The sequence below is a fragment of the Phocoena phocoena genome, chromosome 8 (assembly GCF_963924675.1).
Source record: "Phocoena phocoena chromosome 8, mPhoPho1.1, whole genome shotgun sequence".
NCBI lineage: Eukaryota > Metazoa > Chordata > Mammalia > Artiodactyla > Phocoenidae > Phocoena > Phocoena phocoena.
Window position 1 is genome coordinate 57,406,014 of NC_089226.1, and position 24,297 is coordinate 57,430,310.

Below are 24,297 nucleotides of genomic sequence, written 5' to 3' on the forward strand. Positions count from 1 at the left end.
AGAGAAAGACGTGTTTCTGCCCTCAGGAGGCGAGATGAAGTTAGACATAAGGTGTGAGGGACAGAGGAGAAAAGGTCTTTCTAAGAAGAGGCATTGGGGCTTCCCTGTCGTGCAGTGGTTAAGAATCTGCCTGCCAATGCAGGGGACACGGGTTCGATCCCTGCTCCGGGAAGATCCCACATGCCGAGGAGCAACTGAGCCCGTGTGACTCAGCCGCTGAGCCTGCGCTCTGGAGCCCACGAGCCATAACTACTGAGCCCACGCGCCACAACTACTGAAGCCCGCATGTCTAGAGCCAGTGCTCTGCAACAAGAGAAGCCACCGCCATGAGAAGCCCGGGCACCACAACGAAGAGCAGCCCCCGCTCACTGCAGATAGACAAAAGCCCGAGTGCAGCAGCAAAGACTCAACACAGACAATAAAAAAATAAAAATAAAAAAATTTTCTAAAAATTAAATAAAAGAAGAAGAGGCACCAGAGGAGCTTTAAACACTTGCCAGGCTGGACTGGTGGGGGGAGATGGCCATGGGCTCCTCTGGGCCGAGTGGGGGTGAAAGCGGGGCTCCCTTCAGTTCCTGCAGCTGCAGGGCCAGGGAGCTTCTGTCCTCAGAGCATGGCCAGCCAAGCCAGTTGGTTCCCTAGCCCCCTGGGCCTGGCCAAGAACTGTTTTCTTGGGCAGGGTGGCTGGGAGCTGGGGCTGTGGAATTCCCCTTCTTCCTGTCCCAGGCCTTCCTCCTGTCCTCAGTTCCTTGCCACACACGCAGTGCACTCAGCGGCACTTGGAGCGGGGAGGGAGTGACGCCGGGCCTTCACCCCAGTGAGCTGCTCCAGCTTCCCTCCCTCCTTGAGCTGTCCTGGCCAGGAGTAGCCTGGGCTTGGCCCAAGCTGTATGGGTGACCTCATGGTGCAGGCAAGGCCAAGAGAGGGCAGGGACTCACCCAAGTTCATCTAGGAAGGTCTGGGCCAGGCCAGGAGTTGCTGGGAGCTTCCTGGCTCCTCGTGTAAGGGTCGTTATCCCTTCTATCCCTCCAGTCCCACCCCATCCTGCGTTCCTGTGCTTCTGGCTCCCTGACTCCAGAGGGCTCCGTCTCATGGACTGTTTCTGTCCCATTCTCCTGTGCTCATCACTGCAGTACACTTTGTCCCCATTCTCTATCTCTCTTCAGCATCTGCAACCTGTCCCTAGAACGGATGGAAAATTCCTGGAGGGCAGGGCTATGCCTTTAGTTTAAATAAGGATGCCTGAAGGGGAACTCCAGGGCTGTCTCTAGCTCAGAGACTTTCTTTCCCACTAGACAGGGGCTTCCCTTAAGTCAGCACAATGTCTCCTCCCATCAGACAAGCCAGGGCCTCTGCCCACTGAGAGACTATGTCTCCCTTATCAGACAGGGGCCTCCTCCAGCAAAGAAGCCAGGTCTCCTCCATTAGACAAGACAAGTTCTCCCTCCATTCAGGGACTACGTACCCTCCAGCAGACAGGAACCTGTGTCTCTCCCATCAAACAGGGCCTCTCCCAGCTCAGGGACTATGTCTCCCCCATCAGATAGCCTTTCCTTAGCTCAGAGACTGTCTTCCCCTGAGTTTAGGACTCCTCCAGCGGAAGGACCATGTTTCCTCCTCCCTCTGCCTCCCCACTGGTCCTAGGTGGTCAAGGCCAAGCCTTTGGATCAGACTGGCACCTCTGGAGCTCAGCAGAAAACCCAGAAGCCAGGGTGGCTGACCAGCCACAGGGCCTGTGCCAGCCATGCTTTGGTCTCCCCTAGGATCATGTAGGAGCTGAAACCATCAGAGATAATCTGGCCCAGGACACCTGCTCCAGGATCCAGTTTCAGCGACTGGCCCCAGCTTTCCGCTGGGCTGAAGCCAAAGCAATGATTAACAAGCTCTTCCATGGAACAGCACACTAGGGCCTTCTAGCAGCTGGGGGTGACCTGAGGTTAGGGAGTCTAAGCCCTTGTCTCTAGGCCCAGCCTCTTGGGTTCCAGGCCCCCCTTTCCCTGAGAGAACTGGAGAACCAGGGGCTAGATCACTGGCACCTCAGCACCAAAACTTAGGCCCCAAGAAGTGGGCCTAATTAACTTCCTATTGCAAAATTCCTTGGGGATGGGGGGGTGGTTCAAGCAAACTCTGTGGTTATCACCCTCCTAAACCACAGGCAACTCAATTTACTGTCCTGGGATATGGTCAGAATTATAACAGGAGGGCAGGGGTGATGACTGAAAGAATAATTGTATCATATCAATACAAGCACAGTTTTTTAATCCATATGAAGGACCTTCCATTCATCTTCCCGTTTGAGTCTCCTAACCGTCCTTGAGAGAGGCAGAGCAAGGATTACTGACCCAATCTTTCAGATGAGGAAACTCTGGCTAGAGGAAGAAAGTAACCTGTAAAAGATAGTATGCTGGTCAGTGTCAGGGGCAGGCCTCTAAACCAGGTCTTCTGACTTGCTGTCCAGTGCTCTGGCACACCACAGGCACTCAGCGTTTGTGGGATCAGACTCTTTAGAAAGGATGGTGTGGTCACAATATGGACCCTGGTTATTGATCAATTTAGTTCATAGTCTCGGGTCAGAGTGACATGGATCTCACCTCTCACTGTACAGATGGAGAAACTGAGGCCCAGAGAGGAGCAAGGGCCCAGGACAAAAGCCCAGATTTCTGGACTTCAGCCCAGAGCTCCTTTGGCCCATGCCACAGCCAAGGACTTTAATAAAAATAAATATTTACTGAGAGCCTCCTGTTTGCAGGCTCCATGGTGGGAGGAGAAGAAGGGTCACAGATGAGCCAGCACAGACCCTGAGCCTCAGGAGCTCACTGTTTGGTAGAAGGGCTGGACAGTACAGATCTGAGCTGACACAGGAGTCCTGAGGTTCGGAGAGCCTAGAGGAGAGAGAGCCAGGCTGGGGGAAGGACAGAGTGGTCTGACCTAGAGGGACAAGAAAGATTTTAATAGGTAGCGATAAAAAAAAAATGATGTTCCAGGCAAAGGGGACCCTTTGAGCAAAGACTGACCAGGAATGTATGGTGCTCATGAAGGGCCTGTAGCTGTGGAAGGTGAATCAACAAAGGCTGGAAGGGCTGGATTCTGTACAGTCCCATGTGCCCCTCTGGCCCCACCACTGGCCTCAGTTCACTTACCTTTGATAAACTGGATCACAGTCAAGTCTGGGGCAATCTGGGCTAGGCCATCCTTCTTCTCTGGGGACTCCCCAGGGCTCCGCTCAGAGGAGGCGTCCTCACCCTGGAAAGACACATGGCCAAGGGCAGTCAGCTGGAGGCCAGGCATTCTGCTCAAAGATGCTCTGGGCTGGGGAAGGGAGCTCTGGGAGAGGAGAGGGCGGGGGTCTGTCACTGCCAGCAGTGTCCCATTTGTTCTTGGCCCCGTAGATACTTAAGTAGTTTTTGAAAAAATGGATGAAATTCCAGTGGTTGAACTCTGTCATCACCATTATTAACATCGTAATAACCGACATTACCGTGAAAATTCCCACCGTAACCACCACCATCATCATTATTCTCATCACCCCATTCACATCACCAATATCATCACAAGTAAACAACCAATACAGTCCTTACTATTGTCATTGTCTCTGTCAAGGTCACTAATTGTCTGCACGATCTCACAGTCATTATCACATCATCACTGTCACCTGACCCTTCAGAATCACCAGCAACAACGTCATTATGGGAATCACTAATATCATTATCACCGTCTCTCACATCACTGTTCTCCCTACCACTGTCTTCACCACCACCAGCAGCATCACCAACTTCTATCCAAGGTTATCGCCACCCCGCCATCTTCAGTTTTGTATCACTCATGGCTGTCATCACCTGGAGAGTCACCATGAGCAGGGGCCTCCAGCGCCCATCCTGTTCCATCCTGTCTGCTGCGACAGGAAGGGAAGTGGGTTGGGAGAGCCAAGAGGCAACAGCCCCCTCCTCCTTTTGGATGAGTCAGACCACACCCAGAGGGGATTGCTCAGCCCTGCGACCACACTACGAGGAAGCTCATGGCTACCCTGTAGTGTGCCCCTCCACCTAGGTGAGGATGGCCTCTGTGCAACTCCTGAAAAAAAGGTCTCTGATCCCAGAAAAGAGAAGACTAGGGGTGATACAATTATGGTCTTCTGATTGTGCCAAAGAGGGAAGGAAATAAGGATAAATAATGGTTAATGGTTACTAAGCACTTACTACCATCCCAGTGCTGTTCTAATGACAAATCCATTAACTCATTGAAACCTCACAGCAACTTTCTGAAGTAGGTACCGTTGTAATCCCTATTTTTCAGGAGATAGAACTGGGACACAGAGAGATGAAGTAACCTGCCTGGTCACACAACTAGTAAGTGGTTTGGCTAGGATTTGAACCCCGACAGCTTGACTCCAGGGCCTGTGTGCATTTGGCTGGCTCACCCTAAGGGCCACGGGGACCAAGGCCCTGAGGGAACCAGCACTAAGTGCTGGGTATTCTGCCTGCCTTACTCCAATACAGCAGTGCTTTCAGGCAGGTACTATTACTGTACCCATTTTTTATATGAGGAACTAAGTCTTAGAGAAGTTGTTTCTGGCACAGGGTCATTCAAGCATAAGTGATCAAGTGGGGTCTGATTTTACTACATTTTTCTGTGCAGCCTGAGACCAAGATTAGAAGCAACAAGTTCCACGGAGAAAGACTGAAGCCCAATGTGACGAGCAGCTTGGATGAGACTGCCCTGGGAGGAAGTGAGTTCCCCATCACTAGGAGCATGCAAGCACAAACGGACTTCGCCCTGGTCTGGGGTGCTATATACCATGGGGAAGGGTGGGTTGGGCTGGAGAACTCATCTGAGGTCTCTGGTTCTGCCTCTTCTCTCCTCACAGAGCCTCTGTGATGTCCCCATAAGCTTCACCCTCTGGCTGGTGTCTGACACCTTCTCTTCTGTCTCCCATCTTTTTTTTTTTTTTAAGGGAGAAAATACTGGATCTCCCCACATTTCAGGACCTCCACGAGGGCCCCCACCCTGGGAGTGCCCTGTTCCAAGCCTCTTCCACCTCACTTCCAGGTGTTGGCTGGCTCAAGGCTGGCCCTGCCCCAGCAGGGAAATTCATTCAAACATCCGTTCAAGCGTGTTCATCCCCCGTGGGCTTCTCCCTTCCTCATTTCTACTTTTTATTCCAGCAGGTACTGGGCTCTGGGTTTCCTGGCCTCAGGGGAGGTTCGTGGCAGGGCAGAAAGTCATGTTTGCAAGATTTTCCTTTCTGGCTTTTGTTTCCAAAGCCTGATGCCATTGAGAAGATTAATCTGGGTGTTTTGGGGGGTGGGGAGGGGGGCTGTGAGGAGAGGGAGAGGAGAGAGGGGTTCCCTGAGAAGCAGGAAGCCACATAGCCTCTGCGACAGTTCCCAAGGAAGCAGTTCACTTCTGAGGGGCAGGCTGCAGAAGGACTTAAGGAGGCTGGGTCCCCATGTTCCCAGCCACATGGAGCTTCTCAGCTCCTAGCAGGTTAAGGGGGACCACATGGGCCAGGATGGATTGAGGCTGATACCTGCTAGGGGTGCGGTGGGGGTGAGGATAGGACCTCCCTGGTGCCTGGACACCCTGTAAGACCTCAGGACCTTTGCTTCACCTTGGTGGGGGAGCCCTGAGAAAGGCTGAAGTTGAATTTCCTACTGAGCCAGGAGGATGGGCATTCAGAGTAGAAGTTAAGTTGATTTTCAGAGAAAATAACTATCTATCTTATACACACTTAGGGTCTGAGTAAAACCTTGTTCAGTGTCTCGCCCTTGTTGAACTCTGAGCTCTGCAAGAGGAGGGACCACGTTTACCTTGTTCTCTGTTGAAACTCTGATGCCTAGCACAGGGCCTGGAGTGAAATAGTGCATGTCTATGAAACATCTATGAAAAGAAGGAGTGCAAGAGATGGCTCCCACAGGCAGTGGGTACAGGCAACGCCAGGCTCTTGGAAGGAAAATGAGAAGGACATCAACGGGAGATGCTATAGTGCTGGCAGCAAGCTCAGAGATGGCTGCTGGTTCAAGGGAGGGCAAAGGGTCCACACTGAGCCCCCAGGGCCTAGCAGAACGGAGACTCCAGGCATGCCAGGCCACTGGTATGTGGGCTGGTGACCCCTGCTCCAGCCTCACTGGGACCTGCAAAGGAAGGAGACTTACATGCCACACAGGAGCAAATAAGTTGTGAGGTTAGGTAATGCCGACTAAAACCTGGCACTTGCCGTCTGCCTCTACAAGGACTAAATCACAAGCCGCTGGGACCGCTGACCTTCAACATCCCCTGAAAGGAGTTCAGGGTGGAGACCAGGAATAAGACACGCTGTGCTCTGGGAAAAACTGGCAGAACAGGCCTTCAGACAGTTAGATATTTTCAGGAGAAGATTTTATGAGCCCAGTTTGTGCATCTCCTCATGTCTAGAGAAGCACTAAAGTCCGTCATGGTGACGTCTGTTCCTAGCAGCAACCTTCTACAAAAACGTGTGCTTGATTGCCTGTACCACACCTCCTTCCCCAGCTTCACCAAAATCACATACATACTGACCTTCCCCCCTACCTCTTCGGAGCGGTTTCTCAGAGCTATCTGAAATGCTGTCTCCCAGGCTATAGTCCTCATTCTGCCCCAAATAAAACTTAATTCACAGCTCTCATGTTGTGCTTTTTTTTTTCAGTCGACAGTAACTTGCACAACATCACACAAGTAGCAAGTGGCAGAGCTAAGATCTGAGCTCAAGCCTGCCCGAGTCGAAAACTTACACTTTATGCACCAAGCCCTGTGAATCAGAAGTCTGGTGCAGGACTGGCGGAATTAGGAGGCACCTTCGTGGGGTGATGTGAAGGGGCCTGAAACCTGAGTCTTGTTTCTCTGGATGAGGCACTGTGGGTCTATTATTTATATCTCAGAGCTGTGCTGTCTGATGCAGCCACCAGCCGCACATGGCCACTGAACACTGGAACAATGGCCGGTCCAAATTGAGATGGGCCGTAAGTGTAAAATACACATTGCATTTCAAAGACTCGGTATGAAAAAATGGAACGGAAAATACCTCACAATTAGTTTTTTTTATAGTTATGATATGCTAAAATGAGAATGTTTTAAATATAGTGGATTAAAGAAAATTCTTCTTAAAATCAATTTCTTTTCCTTTTGAATGCGGCTACTAGACCATTTAGAACAACATTTGTGGCTCACGTGATATTTCTTTTGGACATGCTGCCTTAAGGAGAATTAGAGAATCTCCTTACTCTGTTCTCAGTCCTAGCCAAGCTGTGAGAGAGCGTGTGGGAAGGTCCAGGGTCCCGGAGCGAGAGGGGTGCTGTCCCAAGAATGGAAGTAAGAAGGGTGGGGATAGATTGACAACTTCCTAGGTTTCCTATCAGGGAGAGGCAGTCTTGCCCTTCAGACAGGCAACATCTTGTGAGTTCCTTGCCTGGGGCTCCTCGTCCCCAAGTAAACAGTAAAAACAACCAGTGTCATCTGCTGCCACATGTATAACCCTACGTGGTCTACACTGCACTTTCACATCCACTCTGTCATTTAATTCCCACAACAGTCTGGTGTGGGGACGATTACTGCACCTGTTTCACAGAAGAGGAAGCGGAGGCCCCCAAAGGGCAAGTGTCACCCAGGGAGTAATTGGCAGACTAGGCTTTATTACCACCCCCTGTGCCCATATTGACCTCTGGGATTTGGGGACGGGAGGGGAAGGACAGACCTTCAGGGGTTGCGGGGTCAGGAGGGCATCCAGGCGGAGGTGAGCTCTGGGACCGGAGAGATAGGAAGGGAACTGTTATTTGAAACAGGGACATATACTAGCAGAAGGGCAGGGGTGGGAAGAGAGGTATCTGGGAGGTGGGAGGAACCAACTGACGACAGCCAAGAACCTCTCAGGACAGGAGCATGGCGGTTCAGAGGGCCAGGCTGAGGGACTTGGGCTTCCTTCTGTGAGTGCTGGGTACACTGACCTCCAGCCCCTGTCTCTGTGCTCTCCAGAAGTTTCCGCCTCTCTCTCCACATCTGTTTTGAGGACTCCTGACTAACAGTGGGCTCCAGAAACAGGAATCATCGAGCCTCTGCTCAGAGTGGGGCTCAGAGTATGACCAGTCTGGGCTGTTTCCCCAGGTCAGCATGTCTGGGCTGAGGGAGCTGGTCAGAACTTCCCCTTTCGGGCTGTGTGCTGACTGCTGCAGCCCATGGGACCCGGGACGCTGTGTGGTCCAGCACGAGGAAGGTCCCACTGCCTGTGGGGCCTCAGGGGGCCCAGGAGCTGTCCTTAGAGGAAGTTGGGCTCCTTGAAGGCTCTGGGCCGGGGCTGTGATCCCAGCCCCATAGAGCCAGCGCTGACCCTGATGGATGATGTGGAACTCTCTGCCAGCCCTCAGCTTCCGTCACATCTGGCCCCAGGAAGCAGCCACAGGGATGGGGTTATCTGCTTAACTTCCTATCCTCTATGGGAGGGAGATCGTGTCTTCTAGCAGAGGTCCTGGACATCTGAGCTTCTTTGAGGGAACGGTGTGCTCCTGGCTCTCTTACAATGGGATTCTTGCAACTGGCCACACCTCTTTTACCTGTGGCTACCAGAAAGCTCAGGACCCAATAAATGTTTCAATGAGTGGTCTTGGTCTTGATTGAATGACTCAGCACAGGCTCTGCAATGGTTCTCCCTGGGCCTGAAACCCAGCTCCACCTTTCACTAGCCATCCCACCAGGTTATTTAATCTCTCTGTGACTCGGTCCCTCGGGAGTAAAATGGGGGTAATAGCTAGTTCTTAGGTGGGTTACAGGGATTAAATGGGCTGTTAATACAAAGGGCTTAGAACAGTGGATGGTACAGAGTTGGCAGTACATGTCGGCCTAATTTCTCACTCTCTTACTAGTACTGTACATGTATTTGGTGTGAGCCCTCTCAAACCTTTTATGGAATATAGTGGAAGTAGGATATAGAAAAGCATCTAAGAAGAATATTGGAAAAAAAGGTAATTTTTCCTTTTAAGAGCTGGCCTAATCCATGCTAAGGACAAGCACTCCTGGTTCCTGAGCCCGCATGTCAGGTATTGAACCACCCACCTCGACACTTTGCCTCATTTCCTTCTTACAAACCCCCCAAACTATAGATTGTATGGTTATACCCATTTTATAGATTTCAGGCTTAGTAAGTGACAGAGTCAGAATTCATACCCAGGTCAGGACGGTGCAGACAAAGCTGCTGTCGGCCTTCCTCCCTGCCACTAAGCGATACCTCCAACTCAGACACTAAGGAAATGCTTACATGGTGCCTCATGGGCCAGATAGGCTACCAAACACCTCTCTCCTTTAGCCTCAGTCTCCTCCTCTATCATTTGGTGGTATTGGACTAGACCAATGTTTTTAAAACTGGTTTTTGCAACAGAACCCTTTTCCCAAGTGAAATCTCACTCAAAAGACTGGTAGAACTGGTCTGATTGAAGTGTGTGTGTGTGTGTGTGTGTTTGTAGGAGAGGAAGGTCCTTAGTCCTGCTGGGGAACCCCTCTCTTCAGTCTCCCTATGGTGGCACCCTTTGGGTTCTGTGGGGTGCAGTTTGAAAACCACTTGAGCAGATCACTCCAAAGGGCCTTCCAGGCCCCCGTGTATGAGGAAGCTCTGATCTACACCAGGCCAGGGAGAGGAAGGCTCTCTTCAGCCCTTTGGGGCCAAGACCTGGCCTTGTACAGATGGGTGCAAGGGGAGGTGGTGATGGCCAAGCTCTGGGCACAACCTTGACCCTCTCTGGGCCTCAATCCCTCTGTCTGTAAGAGGGAGTGGGCATTGAAGTGGATGATCACATAGGTCCTTCTACCTTAGAGAGCTGAGGTGGGGTGAGGGTGGAGTCACAGGCTTGGGTCACCTGGGATGGGGAAGGAAACAAGAGGGCTCCCAAGCTGGCTGGAAGGGCTCTGGAGGCAGTGCCAGCAAGGGAGAGACTCCAGGCAGAGGGAAGACCTGTGTCACCCCGAATCTCATAGGGGCTGCAGTGGGAGCACAAAGTCCCAGGGGAACAGGGACCTTCCGCCTGGGCAGACCCCAACAGACGGGCCCTAAGTCCTAGGTTTTCAAGGCCATTGCCACTGCCCACTCTTGGCCCCATCCCTGAACATTTTCCCAAAGAAGCACATCGAGGTTAATGACTAGGAGACAATGGATTTCATAGACTCAGGCCAAAATTGTAGCTATTTAGAAATGTGAATTTTGGGAGTCACACAGCATTTGAGGTGCAGAATCTTAGAATAATAGAACATAAATACTCGAGAATCTTCAACTACTAGAAACATAGAACTTTGAAACCAGGTAATATTCTAATCCCAGACTCTGGGAGATACCCCAGAATAACAGACACTGAGGCTGCTGGGAAATATGACAGAGGCCAGTGGTGTTCAGAGTCTGGGTGGGGACACAGGATCTCCAGGGGATCTCTTCTCAGCCCCTGGTCCAGCCTGAAGGGTAGCTCAGAAGGGCCTAAGGAGAGCACAGGAGGGCTGCTGGCTGAATGGGATCCTATAGCCACAAAGCTGTATGGGCCCAGATGACCTGCTAGGGAGCCCCTAAGAGACCATCTTTACTCTATGGGCTCTGCAGAACCATGTGCCAGGAGCCCGGCAGCTTGACAGGACCTTAGAAACTGGCTAATTGTAGACAGGGAGACTGAGGCCTGAGAGAGGTGAGGTCTGCCCTGGTTCACTTCTAGAAAGACGTCTGGGTGGCCACCTGAGCTCTGAGGTCACAGACACGTGGACAGAGACAAAGGCAGGGAAGCAGAGCTCCTGCCCCTCCCATGCCGATACAGCCTCCCCCATCCCGCATCCCATAGTCTTTTCTGTGGAGACTATTAATCCCCACCCCCCCCCCCCACCCCCCGGCAGAGAACTCTAAGCACAGGCCATGGGAGAAACCTGAGCTGTCATTCAGTCATCCTCCGTCTGTCTGCTCCTGGCCTTCTTTCACTACCTGAGAGCTCCTTGGGGCAAGGGCTGTGGGATACACCCCTCGGTCCTCCTGTAAAAGTGCTCATGTACTGCCCCATAGGCAGGGAGCCACTTAAAGGAGGCACCAATGAACCTGCCAGAGCTAGCAGACTTTGTCCAGTCTTCTGCGTATTGTACAGACAGGGAGACTGAGGCCAGAGACCTCCTCTGGGTCACGCAATCCTTATATAATCTACCACTATCTCCTGGATACCAGTAAAAGCTGCATTTACTTCTAGGAGGGTATTTAGAGGACCCCTGAGCCTGGGAGGGGGTGCTTGAAGGGACTTCAGAAATAGTCCCCCACTTCACTTTCTCCCCTTGCCTGTTCCGACTCCCCATGGAAGATACACATCCCATGTATGAGGACCTGGGCTTTCTGGCTGCCAATTTTGCCTAATTGGGCCCTTCCTCCTGGTCCATGTCCCTCCCCATCAGTGGCCTGAGTGGGCTGGGCCAGCCCAAGCAACTGCAAGCAGACCCGGCCTAGGCAGCCTCCGGAGGCGGGGGAACAGTTCCTCCCACATCAATATTTATTGCCTGAATGCTGCTGGAAGCAGATCATCCTGTCCTCAGCCTTCGGTTCTTTTTTAAGAACCTCTCACCGCCTTCCCTCCTCACTCCCCATCCCCGATGTGCTGAGAGAACGAATCCAGACAGCCAGACAGGTTCACAGCGAGGGAGCCAGGGTTTCAAGTCATCACAGAGACACAGCTCTAAAAATCCAAATCTCTGCATCACAGCAGCTTCCGCTCAAGGAATAGTGCATTCTCAGAATCCGAGGCACACAGAATACTGCTCCAGGAATCTAAACTCAGCATCGTACACAACAGAACAGAATGGGGAAGTGACTTGCTCAAGGTCACATGACTGAGCCCAGCATAACCGAGGCTCAGCCTTGTTTCTTCCACCTCTTCCACCCCATGGCTCAAGTGGCACTTCTTCTCTGTTCAAATTCAGAACAGAGAAGCGCCACTTCTCCGTGGCAAGACCCAGCTTGGAGATTATCCATAACTGGCAACCCAGTCTCTTCCCTTCCTTCCTCTGTGATCACCCTTGCTTCTAAGAACTCTTCCCCAAGTTCCAGGAATTTCTTCTCATTCATATTTTGGCGTGAGCTAGGCAGAACCAGGAAGGACCATCTGTGGTTCCAAGCTGTCTTCTTCCCCTGAAACTGGTCTCTCTCCAACGCCTGCCTTGCCTGCCTCTGAGCCAGCATCAGCCCTTCACTGCCTCTGGATGCCCATCCCATAGAGCAAGATCCAGGTCTGTGTGGTCCCCCTCCTGCGTGGCCCTTTGGACTCAACCTCACGCCCTGCCTTACTGCCAATGCACTGGTTCCTGCCTGGACCAACACCACAGCTGTCACATCGATCTCCCTGCCCCCAGCTGCTCTCTGCACACTTCCCTGTCCCTACCAATCCCTTCTGTTCTTAGCACCTGGTGCTAAAGCCGTAGGACTCCCTCCAGGGCTACCCACTGCTCTTGAAGCTGGAAGGCAAGCCTTTTCATGTTCTGGCCTCTGCTGGCTGTCCCAACATCAATTTTCTTTGGTCCCCCCAACCCCATGTATATTATAGCCTCTGCTGCAGCAGTGGGTGGGAGATGGGCTGGTGAAGGCAGCCAGGTGTGGTGTCAGAATGACTTGGGGTCAAGTCCCAGCTTTTCCAGGCAGAGACATTTTCAGCCCTTCCTCTTAGGCCTAAGTTTTCTTGCTCTAAGGATGAGGCACTATCTCACATTACAGCAAACATTCAAATGCACCAACCTGCAACATTAAATTGAATTATTCTTGCTGCAAAATATCTGACAGGATTTTTATAAATTGTCCCTTTGAAATTGAACTACTTAGCAACAACTAACTTCCTTAATTTATGACTGTGATTTCTCAAGATCCTGGCACAGAGGTCCTAAAACTCTTGTAAATAAGGGTGTTAGGAGAATCTTTTGATCTAATATTTAGTCTTTGATCCCGGTTCCTGACACAGAGCTCCTAAGATCTTTGTAATTTCCTGAGTGGTAAGAGCATCTGACACCGAGCCCCGAAATCCCTTGGAATTTCCTGGTGATAGGAACGTCTTTTGTTTTAATGAGGTGACTCTGGTGGGCTCCTGGATGAGGGCTGGTCACCAGAAAGATCAAGCCATGATTGGAAGCTTGGAACTTTAAGCCCACCACAGCCCCCTAATTCTGCAGAGAGGAGAGAGAGGCTGAAAGGGAGTTAATAATCAATCATGCCTACGTGATGAAGCCTCCATAAAAAATGCCAATAGTATAGGGCTCAGGGAGCTTCTAGGTTGGTGAACACAGCCAGGTGGGTGATGTACCCAACTCCACAGGGAGAGAGCTCCTGTGCTCAGCCCACTCCCAGACCTCGCCCTATGTAGCTCTTTATCTGGCTGTTCATCTGTATCATTTACCATATCCTTTATTATGTAATAAACTGGTGAACGTAAGTCAGTGTTTTGCTGAGTTCTATGAGCCACTCCAGCAAACAATCAAATCCACAGAAGTATTACGTGGGGACAGGTAAAACAGGAGTGTTTTCCTTTATACTCCCAGACTTGGGAAAAAAGAAAGTCTAACACACAAATTTTCAGAATGTAACGAAATGTGTATGAGTGTTATGAAGCTGACGCTAATGACATACAATTGAGCTTTTATAAGACATTTCTACTTTGTCTTCTTTTGTATTTTAGAGCCAATTTATTGTTTTTCAGGCCTCGTGTTTTTGTGGGTCCCTGGAAAACTTAGAGGTCCCTGGCCCAGAATCATCTCTCCTGCCCAGCGGCCTCACATGGTCCTGCCTTCTCCTACCACCTGTGACCTTGAGCACATCCTTGTCCATCCTGGGCCTGTGCCGTCCTCTGAGGAAAGACCGTGAGCCGCGCAGAAGAGTTCAGTGAGATACCCCTGCAGTACCTCGCCAGTTGTTACTTATCTTAACAACTTATCTGTCTCTTAAAGAGACTCCGTCCTCAGAGTCTAGGCTATGCCTGGTTTAAGTAAGGGTGGAGACCATGTGCTGAGCCCCAGGGTCCAGCCTGACGCCTGGCCCCAGGAAAGCACTCAGTACATGTCTGTCCCCTCACTGTCCCTGAAAAGGCCAGGTTCATTTCTATAGCCAAATCCTTTGCCCAGGCTGTTTCCACACCGAGAATGCCCCTCCTTTTCCTTTCCATGCTTCTGCACGTCCTTCATTGTCCAGTTCGACTCCCCTCTCTTTAGAGAAGCCTTCCCAGACCCTCCTGCAAACCCTCCACCTCCTCCCAGTTCTAACATTGCTATAGCACGTTCAGAATCTACCAAACACTTTAAGCAACAAGCAGAGAGGTGGTAGGGTAGTGGTTAGAATGAGGGGAGTAGGCTCAGACAGGATTGGGTTCTGCTTGCAGCACTGTCCTTGCTGGTCTCGTGATCTTGGGTAGGTCACTTCCATCTCTGGCCCTCGAGCTCCTCAGCTGTGGAGGGGCAGGAAATACACACTGTGCAGGGACGTCGGGGAGATGGCTTTGCAAGCTGTGATGTGCAGTGCCCAGGAGGGATGGAGTTTAAAGTTATCAAGGAGGACAAGTGGGTTGGGGGTGGAGCCTGGACTAGAGTGGGGCATGGAGGGGGCTTACTTTGCTGACAGGTGGGTCTGAAACTGCCAAGGCCTTTCGCCGGAAACGAAGCTCACGTTTCTCCTTGGGCATCTCCTTGGGGAAGAAGAAGTAGGGGGTGGCAGCCAGGGCCACGGTGCCAGCGGAGATGAGAAAGCCCAACCACCAGGCACCCACCCATCGGGGGTCCTTTGAGGTCAGGCTGATGCCACCTGGAAGAGAAGACCATGCGATATTAGGGTCAAGGTGGGCTGTCACTTCTTGGCCACCACCCTGGGACTGGCCTCTTGAGACATGAAGTGGCCTGTGCTGGGAGTCAGGAGATCTGGGTTCCAGTTGTGCCAGTTAGTATATCCTGTGTGACCTTGGGCAAGTCCCTGTCCCTTCCTGGGCCTCAGCTTTTTCAACTATTAAGGCAATGTGTTTCGTGGTCAAGGTCATGGACTTTGGAAATGGACCGCTGGGTCTGAGTTCCATTGCTAACATAACCTTGGGCAAGTTACTTAACCTCTTGGTGCCTCGGTTTCCTCCTCTGTAAAGTACAGATATTAGTAGCACTTACATCATAGGGCTGATGTGAGGATCATAGAAACTAATACGTGTAAAGCACTTAGAATAGTGCTGGCACATAGAATGTCTACATGGGTGTCTTCTCTTTGCTTACTGTTACTACTGTGATTATTATTAGGAAACTGATGGCTAGGATGACTTTTGTGGTTCTCAGACCTGCACGATGATTAAAATCACAAGGGGTGCTTGTCAAAAACACCTGGCCTTACCCATGACCAGCTTAGAACTGCCACAGGATGGGGTGGGAAGGTGACCAAGGAATCTGTGCCTTTAACAAGTTCCCCACCTACTGTATAGCACAGGGAGGAAAAAAAAAAAAAAAGAAGGTACAGTCTTTGCAGGACATATATTAAGTTAATCTTAAAAATGCATTCCAATATACATTAGGTGTAGACAAATATTGTTTGATTCCACTTATACTTGGTACCTAGAAAAGTCAAATTCATAGAGTCAGAAAGTACATTGGTAGATGCCAGGGGCCGGGGGGGTAGGGTTGAGGGTGGAAGTGGGAGGTGAGGAGGGGGAATGGGGAGTTAGTGTTTAATGGGGACAGAGCCTCAGTTTAGGAAGGTGAAAAATTCGGGAGATGGAGGATGGTGATGGTTGCATAACAATGTGAGTGTACTTAGTGCCACTGAACTGTACAGTTGAATAGGGTTAAAATAGTATGTTTTATATTATGTGACTTTTACTACAATAAAAAATTTTTTTAAAAATCCCCAGGTGATTTTGATCCCCCTCCAGGTGTAATTAGGGCAAGATTATCCCAGGTGTACCTCCTGACTGGAGTGCCCCCCTCTCCCAACAGACCTCTTGATCCCCAGGCTGAGTTGGGTACCTCCTCCTTCAACAGCATCTGCAAACACTTTCTAACAATACAGATGCATGATGACACCAACCCCGTGAGTGGGGCTCATCCCCAGGTGCTTGATCCTGAGCTCCTCCTGGACAGGGGCCAGAGTACACAGTCAGCACTCAGCAAATGCATCTGTAAAACTGGGGGCGAAGTTGGCTTCTGCACTGATTCCCTTTTCCACTTATTATTCCCCTGGCTTCTGTGCCAGGCTGGTGGGAACTCACACACACAACTCAGATCCGCTTCTCACATACCAGTCTGTGCCTGCAGTGGATATGACCCGCCCAACCCACGCAATCCCCCAGAGAGAAAGAAGGATTAGGGAGGTGGCACATTGGTCCACAGGAGTGCCACATCTTCCTGTGAAGGTGGCATAGCTGCCCGGATGATGTCAACAGAGCCAGAAACATACCCCCATCCCCTGAGCTGGGGTGTGTCTGGGAAACTGACTCCTGACTCCCAAGACTGTTCCATTGAGGGAGAGAGGAGTTACAACCAGAGTCCACATTTGGCTCCTGGCCCAGCTTCCTAGAAGGAGGGGAGGTGGGGCAGGGTTATCCCTAGCGACTCTTGTTCAGAGCTGCCCAGGCCTGTCCTGACTGGAGGCACCCGTGGGCAAAAGCCAGAGAACAAGAAACAAAATCTGCCTGTCCATCTACCTGTACATGCGTCACCTGAGGCTTCTAGGGCTCGCTGGAAAATCTCCAGGTGAGGGATGGGACATCTGAGCACCACGAGGCAGAAGGCAGAGCTGGGAGCTCAGAGCTACTTGGTGTGACCAGAGGCAGCTGAGATGCCACAGTGACCTGTTCTAAAACAATTCCACTCCCACTCCTCACAGAGCGCCGGGACTCTGGGATCCCCAACACTCCTCCCTCCTGGCTGCCTTTGGACCCAGCTTCAGTTCCACTCCTTGGCCCACACTGACCACTACCTGGATCAGAGACCGCTATTCCCCAAACGGTGCCCTCAGCACGGGTTGTCAGGCTCTGAGTGGTCAGAGCTGGAACGGTCCTTAGAGGTCACCCAGTGGATTTCCCATCTGAGATGGCCAATGTAGCTGAGTCCTGCTCCAAAGTTCCCTCTGGCACGCCAGTGTCCTCTCTGTGTCCTGAGGCTTGTCCCCCGACAGATGGGAGTGCCCCACAGGCCAAGAAGAGTATGTGGCCCTGTCTGCTCCACAGTGTATCTGGGCAGGGGGCTGGGGGCCTGGGGGAGCTCAGGGGTGGAACTAGGTGAAGACACGTAACAATAGTGACAACACCTATAACTCTCCATCTGACGGCTCCTTTTAGCTTATCTCCACATTCTCACTGCATTGTGATTACAGCTTTGGGAGGTGGGCGGGACAGAGAGCATCTCAAAGATGGGAAAGCTGAGGCTCAGAGAGGTTAAGAGGCATGTCCAGGGCTTCCCTGGTGGCTCAGTGGTTGGGAGTCCGCCTGCCGATGCAGGGGACGCGGGTTCGTGCCCCGGTCCGGGAGGATCCCACATGCCACGGAGCGGCTGGGCCCGTGAGCCATGGCCGCTGAGCCTGCGCGTCCGGAGTCTGTGCTCCGCAACGGGAGAGGCCACGACAGTGAGAGGACCGCGTACTGCAAAAAAAAAAAAAAAGAAAAAAAGAAAGAGGCATGTCCAAGGTCATGGGGTTGCTGGGATTTGAACCTGGGTCCCCTAGCTCAGTGTCTCCTATGAGACCAGTGGTCAGTCAGCTGTGTCTGTGTGCCCCTGGGGACAACTGTGTGCTCTGAGGCTCACCTTCCGGCATTCGATCCATGTCCACGTAAAGGCACAGCATGAGGCTGCCCAGCCCATAGGCCATGCCTGGCCCCATCATGGTCACTGCAAACAGGATCCCTGCCACAGGAAGCCTAGGTTAGACCCCTCTAGCCCGGCTTCCCTCTGCAGGCTAGTGCCTGCCCAGCCTCCAACGGGCAAGAGCGGCCCATCTCCCCTGGTCAGGGCCGGAGAGCTCTCCAGGGCTTCTCCGGCCCTTTACCAGCCACATGGGGCAGAGGTCAGGGACTCATACTTAGCCTGACCTGGGCCGCGCCCTCCCTCAGAGCCCGAGGAGTGGGACAGGTCCTCACCGAGGTAGAGGGGTGAGTTGCTGTTGTGGGCAAAGTCATCAATGTAGGAGATGCCAAAGGGCTGAATGGGCACCCCGCCCACACCGAGCAGAGTCTGGGCCGTGAACATTATCCCCACCACGGCCAGATGCTGGACTTCTGTGTAACCTGAGCAGCTGCTGTTGGATGGGGCTGGGGCTGAGGTTGGGGCCTCAGTGGTGGGCACGCACAGGGAGGCCTCAAAGTCCTGTGGCATGTCTGCTGAGAGATGATAAAAAATATTAGGACAATACCTAAGACTTATATAGCACTTACTGATGCAAAGTACTGTTCTAAATGCCCTGTATATAAATCATCTGACCCCTACAACAAACCCAGGGAAGGGATGCTCTCATTACTCCCATTTTACAGATGAGAAAACTGACGCTCAGACAGCAACTAGCAAGGGTTAGAGCCAGGATTGGAACCCAGGCAGTCCAGCTTTGAGTCCATGCTCTTAAACCACAGTATGCCACCTCTCTGAGCAGAGGTATGTGGAAGTGCCATGGCAACAGTGACTCTTAGGTGGAAGGGGTGGGGCGGTCGAAGGAGGTGGAGTTTGAACTGGGTGGAGAAGAACAAAAAAGATTTTCCAGAAAGGGAAGGTGGGGGAGGGTGTTCCAGAAAGAGGTCACAGCACATGCAAAACCAAGAGCTTGAGAAGTTCAGCATGGCTGGCTCACAGAGTGTAAAGTTTGAGGCCAGGGCTGAAGGCAGGGCCAGGCAAGAGAGGGGACACTGGGCCTGGGCTGTGGAGGGCTCTAGTGCCCTTGACCTTCATTATAGGGAGGCTCGGTGTCAGCTCGGGACACAGATGCAGAGTGCAATAAAGGGAAATTTCTTAAATTAGTACCAGACGTTTGTTTCCTGTAGCTCACCAATATTTGCTGAGCAAACTTAAGAAGACCCTCATACTATTATTATCCCGAATGCGGGTGTAGAAGTGGCCTTCTCTCTGCGGCTGGCCCAGCCCTTTCTGGGAACTCTGAGCCATGTCCACCCAGCCCAGAGAGCCACTCTTTAGGGCTGGAAAAAGCCATGTGAACCAAGGTCAAGGACCTGGACCCTCAACCAAGACTGCCTGGGTTGAAGACGGTGAGACTTTGGCAGAGAGGCCCTCAGCCCCTCTGGGCTCGGCTTCGTCCGTCATCTGTTGAACAAGCCCCCTAGGATGGAAGCTCTACACAAATATGGAATTCTGAAGCAGAATAATTCAGTAGTTCAGAGCAGAAGCTCTAGGGCCAGGCTACCAGAGCACGTCTACTAGCTGTGGGCCTTGGGGAAGTACCTCCTTCTCTGAGCCTCAGTTTCCTCACTTATAAAATAGGATAATGATAACACCTGCTCAAAGGGTTGTAAGCGTTAGGAGTGGTGATTGGTGCCTGTGCACAGTGCCTACTAGACATTAGATATGAGGATTACTATGGGGATCTTTAATAAGATCTTTTTTTTTCCACCCCTGGGTCCCCAGTACCTAGCAGAGGGCCTGGCACATAAATACTAATGATAAGTAATTCATTAATGAGGAGGAACGAGTGAATGAAACAGCCTTGTATGTCAGAGCAGCGTGGGTGTTTGGTGGTCACCGAGTCCAGTCCACCCATTGTACAGATGTGGAGACTGAGGCTCAGGCAGGAGAAGAGGTTTGCTTGGGGTTTCATGCGGAGCAGAAGGGTGTTGTATGGCAGTGAGGATGAAGAATGTGTGTGACCCTGCACAGGAAAATCCCTGTTAAAGTGAAGATTCTGGACGGAGGAATGTGAGGAAGTGTAATTTTTCAGCATCCTAGTCAGGCCTCTTGACAGTTCTCCACTCAGGCCTAGATAACCACTCTGCTTTCTTCCTGGACTTTCCCCACTTCCCAGCCATTGCCTGTGCAGTTCCCTTCACCTGAAAGGCCCACCTTCTCTCAACTGCCACCTCCTCCAGCTCACTCCAGCCTCCAGTATCCTTCCCCTACTCAGGGCTCTACCGGCTCCCCCTGGCTGTCTGGTGCTGGACATTCTGGCCTGCAGCACAGCTGCCGGTGCTCACACCAACCCACGCTCCCTCGTAGCTTCTCGGGGCTGGTTGTACCTGCTCCATCTTTCCACCCCTGGGCCTGGCACAGAGTAGGGGCTCCGGGGTCTGAGCTGATGGGAGGACAAGGGAGGAAGGATGCTTTCTGACAGCGCTCCTCCCCTGGGAAGCCTTCCATGATGCAGGCTGGGCCGTGGGCTCCTTCCCTGGGCTCCTTCGGTCCTGTTCTTCCTTCCTCACACAATTGATACAATGCGTGGGGGAAGGGGAGGTATTGTTTGTTTCCTCTCCCAGACTGGGAGCTCCCAGTAGGCAAGGACTGAGTCCCCTGAGAGGGTCCAGCACAAAATAGGCAGCACTAAGGGTTTCTTGGGTGGACCACCAGAAGGATTGTTGAGGGGTTGGTGGATGGATGGGCGGATGGGTAGATGGGTAGATGGGTGAATGGGTGGAGAGGTGGATGGGACAGGGAAGGCTGCCTGAGTCGTTCTCCAAGGGACAGGCATCCATCTGTCAAGTTGACTCTCAACGAAATCTCACTGGGCTCAACAGGGTCTTCACTATTCCTGTCCCCAATTCTTTCATGGTTTTATTTGTTCATTCACTCATTCATTCTTTCTTTCATCAATGTCTTGGCTTCTTGTGAAGATTAAATGCATCAATACACATAAAGGGCTTAGAAGAGTGGTGCCTAGTAAGTGGTGTGTGATACTGTTATTATTATATACAAATTATTATATATTATAATTATCCATAAATATTTCCTGAGGACCCACGCAGGCCAGGCCCTAAAGTGGGCTGCATTGTAAACCCACCCTCACCTCAAAAATAAAAGCGGTGACATAAAAGCGGTGACATACAAGCAGGCCCTTACCAAGAGATGCCCAGAGGGCCTCACCTCTCTGCCCCAGGTCTACCCACTACCCCACTGCCCAGGGCTGCCTGAGGGACCCGCCCGGGCTGAAGGAGGCAGTGGGGGGTGTGGGGAGGACTAGTAGGTGTTCTGGGAAGCTGGGCCCATCCTAACCGCTGGAGGCCTGGGGCGGGGCCCTGTGCGCAGTAATGCAGCAGCTCAGATATACCCTCAGCCCAGCCCCTCCTGCTCTTACCAGGGCTGGTGTGGTCGTAGTGGTAGGGCTCTGAGATGAAGTGTGGGACAGCCATGAGCACGCCCGCCAGGGTCACGAGGACAGCTCCATAGCCGATCAGGCGGGGCCGATGTACCCGGCTGCCAAAATAGCTCACAAACACGATCAGGGCCGTGTTCCCCACCTGCAAAGGGATGAGAGGACCCATTCAAGTGGGCCAGAGGGCCGGCCTTGTCACTACCGCCAATCTCAGTGTTCCCTTCTGTAGAATGGACTAGCTGGTTGAATAAGAATCATTTGGGTCCGTCTTAAAAATGCAGATTCTGGGTCCTCCTAGGAAGGGCCCTAGTGTCCCATTAGAGGAGAGAAATTAGAGCAGCGTGGACAGGGCTAGAAGTTCAATTTTATTCTAGAATGTGGGTTGGGCCCCGTGTTAGAACTTCTGGGAAGTCATGAATGAGAAACAAAGTCTAAAGCCAGAGGACTAAGGTTTGGATTTTGAGCCTTAGAATCAAAACCCTCGTATATGGGTGCTGAAGGGGACGTAAGAGTTTGCAGGGAAGGGCCGCTCTGCTGTCAGAAGCTGGGGTGTGCACCCCACTCTGCGGCTCACTGGTTGGTGACCGCGGGTGGGGTACTTACCCCTTACCTCCTTGCCGATGGAGGGGGCCAGTATCAGCAGAAGGTCAGTGGGAGGACTGATCCTGGGAAGGACAGTCACTCTCCATTTTATAGATGGGACACAGGCCTAGAGTCAGGGAGTGACTTGCCCAAGACCCCAGGTAATGACGTTCTCTTCCCACCTCTGAGATCTGAGGATGGAGTGCTAAGGAACACCTGGGGACTCGGTGTAGACCACAGGCCTTGGGTTGGGAGGAATGTGACACATCACCCAAGGGGGAGAGAATTTCACAGAAATCTACTGGGGGTCAGGGAGAAAGAGAGTGTTCTCAGGACCGTGACCTTTTCTGAGGATGAAAACATCTGTTGGGGAAGGGGTTGGGCACAGCTGGACTCTGATCTCCCAGTCCACCCAAAGCGGATTGTCCACTCCTGGCTGTCTGGCTGTCATCCCAGAGGCAGAGGCCTGTGGATCCTGGGGCAACTCCACGCTGTGGAATCATCCCCTCCCCCAACCACGCCAAGGTCCCAAAGTTCTGCCTTTGATCTAATTTAAACCTCTCTCACTACTGTTGAATTGGCTTCCTCTGATTCCTTCCTGGGGCAGACAATAGCCGGATGCCTGAAAAGGTGAAGGAACCAAAAGGAGAATGGGGGGACATGGGGACCTTGGCTAGCTCTAAAATCCTCCGTGTCCCCCAAGAGGGACCCCCAAAGGTGGGATAAGAAGGAGCTAAGATGGGATTGCATGTGGCACTGGGGGGAAGGGTTTATGTTGGGGCAGTGAGGGAGGGGTTGTCCCTCCCTGCGGCTGTGCTGGGGCCAGTACCTCGTTGAAGGCGGCCAGCAGCCCCGAGGTCTGACTGGAGAGGCCGAAGCGCTTCTCCACCGTGGAGATGGAGCTCTTGAGGTAGCCGGAGATCATGAGCTGCGCCAGCTGCAGCAGGCTGTGGCACAGCACGAAGAACTGTCGGAGCGGCCGTGGCGATGGCAGCGGGTGCGCGGAGGGCCGGGGAGATCGCGGCGGGTGGGTGGTGGATAGACGAGATGGGGTTGCAGAGAGGGAGGGAAAGTGAGCCCATGAGATAGAGAAACAGAGTCAGAGGAGACAGTCACACAGGAGGAGAGAGAGGAAGAGAGGAAGAGTCCAGAACAAGAAGAGAGAGATACTGGAGTAATGCATGGATTCTCACACAGGCCTAAAAACTAGGAAAGCTGTCCTGGGTACCCCAGGAGCCCGGGGGCGGCCTGAAATCCACAGGACTGAGAGTAGGGTCTTCATGGGGCCAAGGATGACAGGAGCCCCTCTGATCCCCAGAGGTCCCCCAGGCTGGACTGGACCCCGCTCCGTGTTCCACCACCCTGCCCCTTTCCCCAGGAAGCTCCCCAGATCCCACCCCACCCAGTCCTCCCCTGGAGCTCCCCTGGGAGACCACCTGCACACAGCAAACCCCCAAGCTACCCACCCCACCTCACTCAGCCTCACCCGAACACCCTCCCTGCCTGTACTCCTGCTGAAAAACTGGCAGAATTCCTAAGAGAAGAAAAAGCTTGCTTCAAAGAATTAAAAATAGGGTGTTTATGCCAGAGCTTAAAAAATAGAGTGTCTGTTCTTCTGAGTTTCAGTTTCCTCATCTGTGCAACAAGGAAGACACCCCTGCCTCCTCAAGTTATTATGAGAACTAAATAAGACCATGTGGGGACAGCTTCCGGCACAGGGCCTGGCACCCTGTAGGTGCTGGTGGAGGCTTGGATGTTTAGGGCTGCCCTTGGAGCCAACACTCCCAGTATTCATACAGGTTCAGGATCCCTGGGGTCCTTTTCTTTCCTGCTAGAAAAACAGGAGCCAAGAAGACTGGTCACCCACTGCCCACAGAGCAGCCTCTCTGGAAGGAGAGAACATGTGCCTGAAACCAAGCTAAGTGCTTCTGTAGATCACAGCTACCCATTCTACAGATGAGGAAGCTGAGGCTCAGGGAAAGGCAGCAACTTGCTTGGCATTTTATAGCCTGTAAGTGGCAGAGCCTGTTCTATTGGGCTTGGATGGCCCTGCTCCTGCCAGGCCCTGAGAGGTACCTTGATGCTGTGAAACACACTTGGCCGCAAATCTTGAGGATTTGGCCTGGCTTTGCCTCCAGGTGTATCTTCTGTGCCCACCATGGCCTTGGTGTCCTTGTCTGGCACCTGGAGCTCCTCACCAATTGGCCCTGTGGGACAGACAGCCAGGGCATGAGAGTGGAGATGGAATCCCAGAGAATGGCCCTGACAGGGTAATCCAAGGTGTTTCAGGGGTTGGTGAGAATCTGAGTCAAGGCACCATCAGCCTTCCTGCGTCCCAGGTGCTGAAAGAGCCCTTCCTAAGAGGGTGTGTGTGTGCTCCATGTGCCCATGCTGGTCAGATCCCACTGGGACCACCTATTCACACCTTCATTCCATTCCCAGCGTAAAGCTTCCTTCTAGGGAGA

General features: G+C 52.3%; 1 protein-coding gene across 1 annotated transcript in view; it reads right to left on the reverse strand.

Annotated features, from left to right (window-relative positions):
- The window catches only part of SLCO2B1 (solute carrier organic anion transporter family member 2B1), a 51,045-nt gene that overhangs the window by 13,149 nt on the left and 13,599 nt on the right, over positions 1 to 24,297 (reverse strand). Inside the window, exons 2-8 of the mRNA XM_065881831.1 lie at positions 23,909 to 24,039; positions 22,662 to 22,799; positions 21,233 to 21,395; positions 18,087 to 18,323; positions 17,755 to 17,853; positions 14,592 to 14,782; positions 3,141 to 3,243 (exon numbers count right to left, since the gene is read on the reverse strand). Coding sequence (XP_065737903.1) covers positions 3,141 to 3,243; positions 14,592 to 14,782; positions 17,755 to 17,853; positions 18,087 to 18,323; positions 21,233 to 21,395; positions 22,662 to 22,799; positions 23,909 to 24,039 — 1,062 coding nt within the window. The remainder of the gene's footprint in view (positions 1 to 3,140; positions 3,244 to 14,591; positions 14,783 to 17,754; positions 17,854 to 18,086; positions 18,324 to 21,232; positions 21,396 to 22,661; positions 22,800 to 23,908; positions 24,040 to 24,297) is intronic.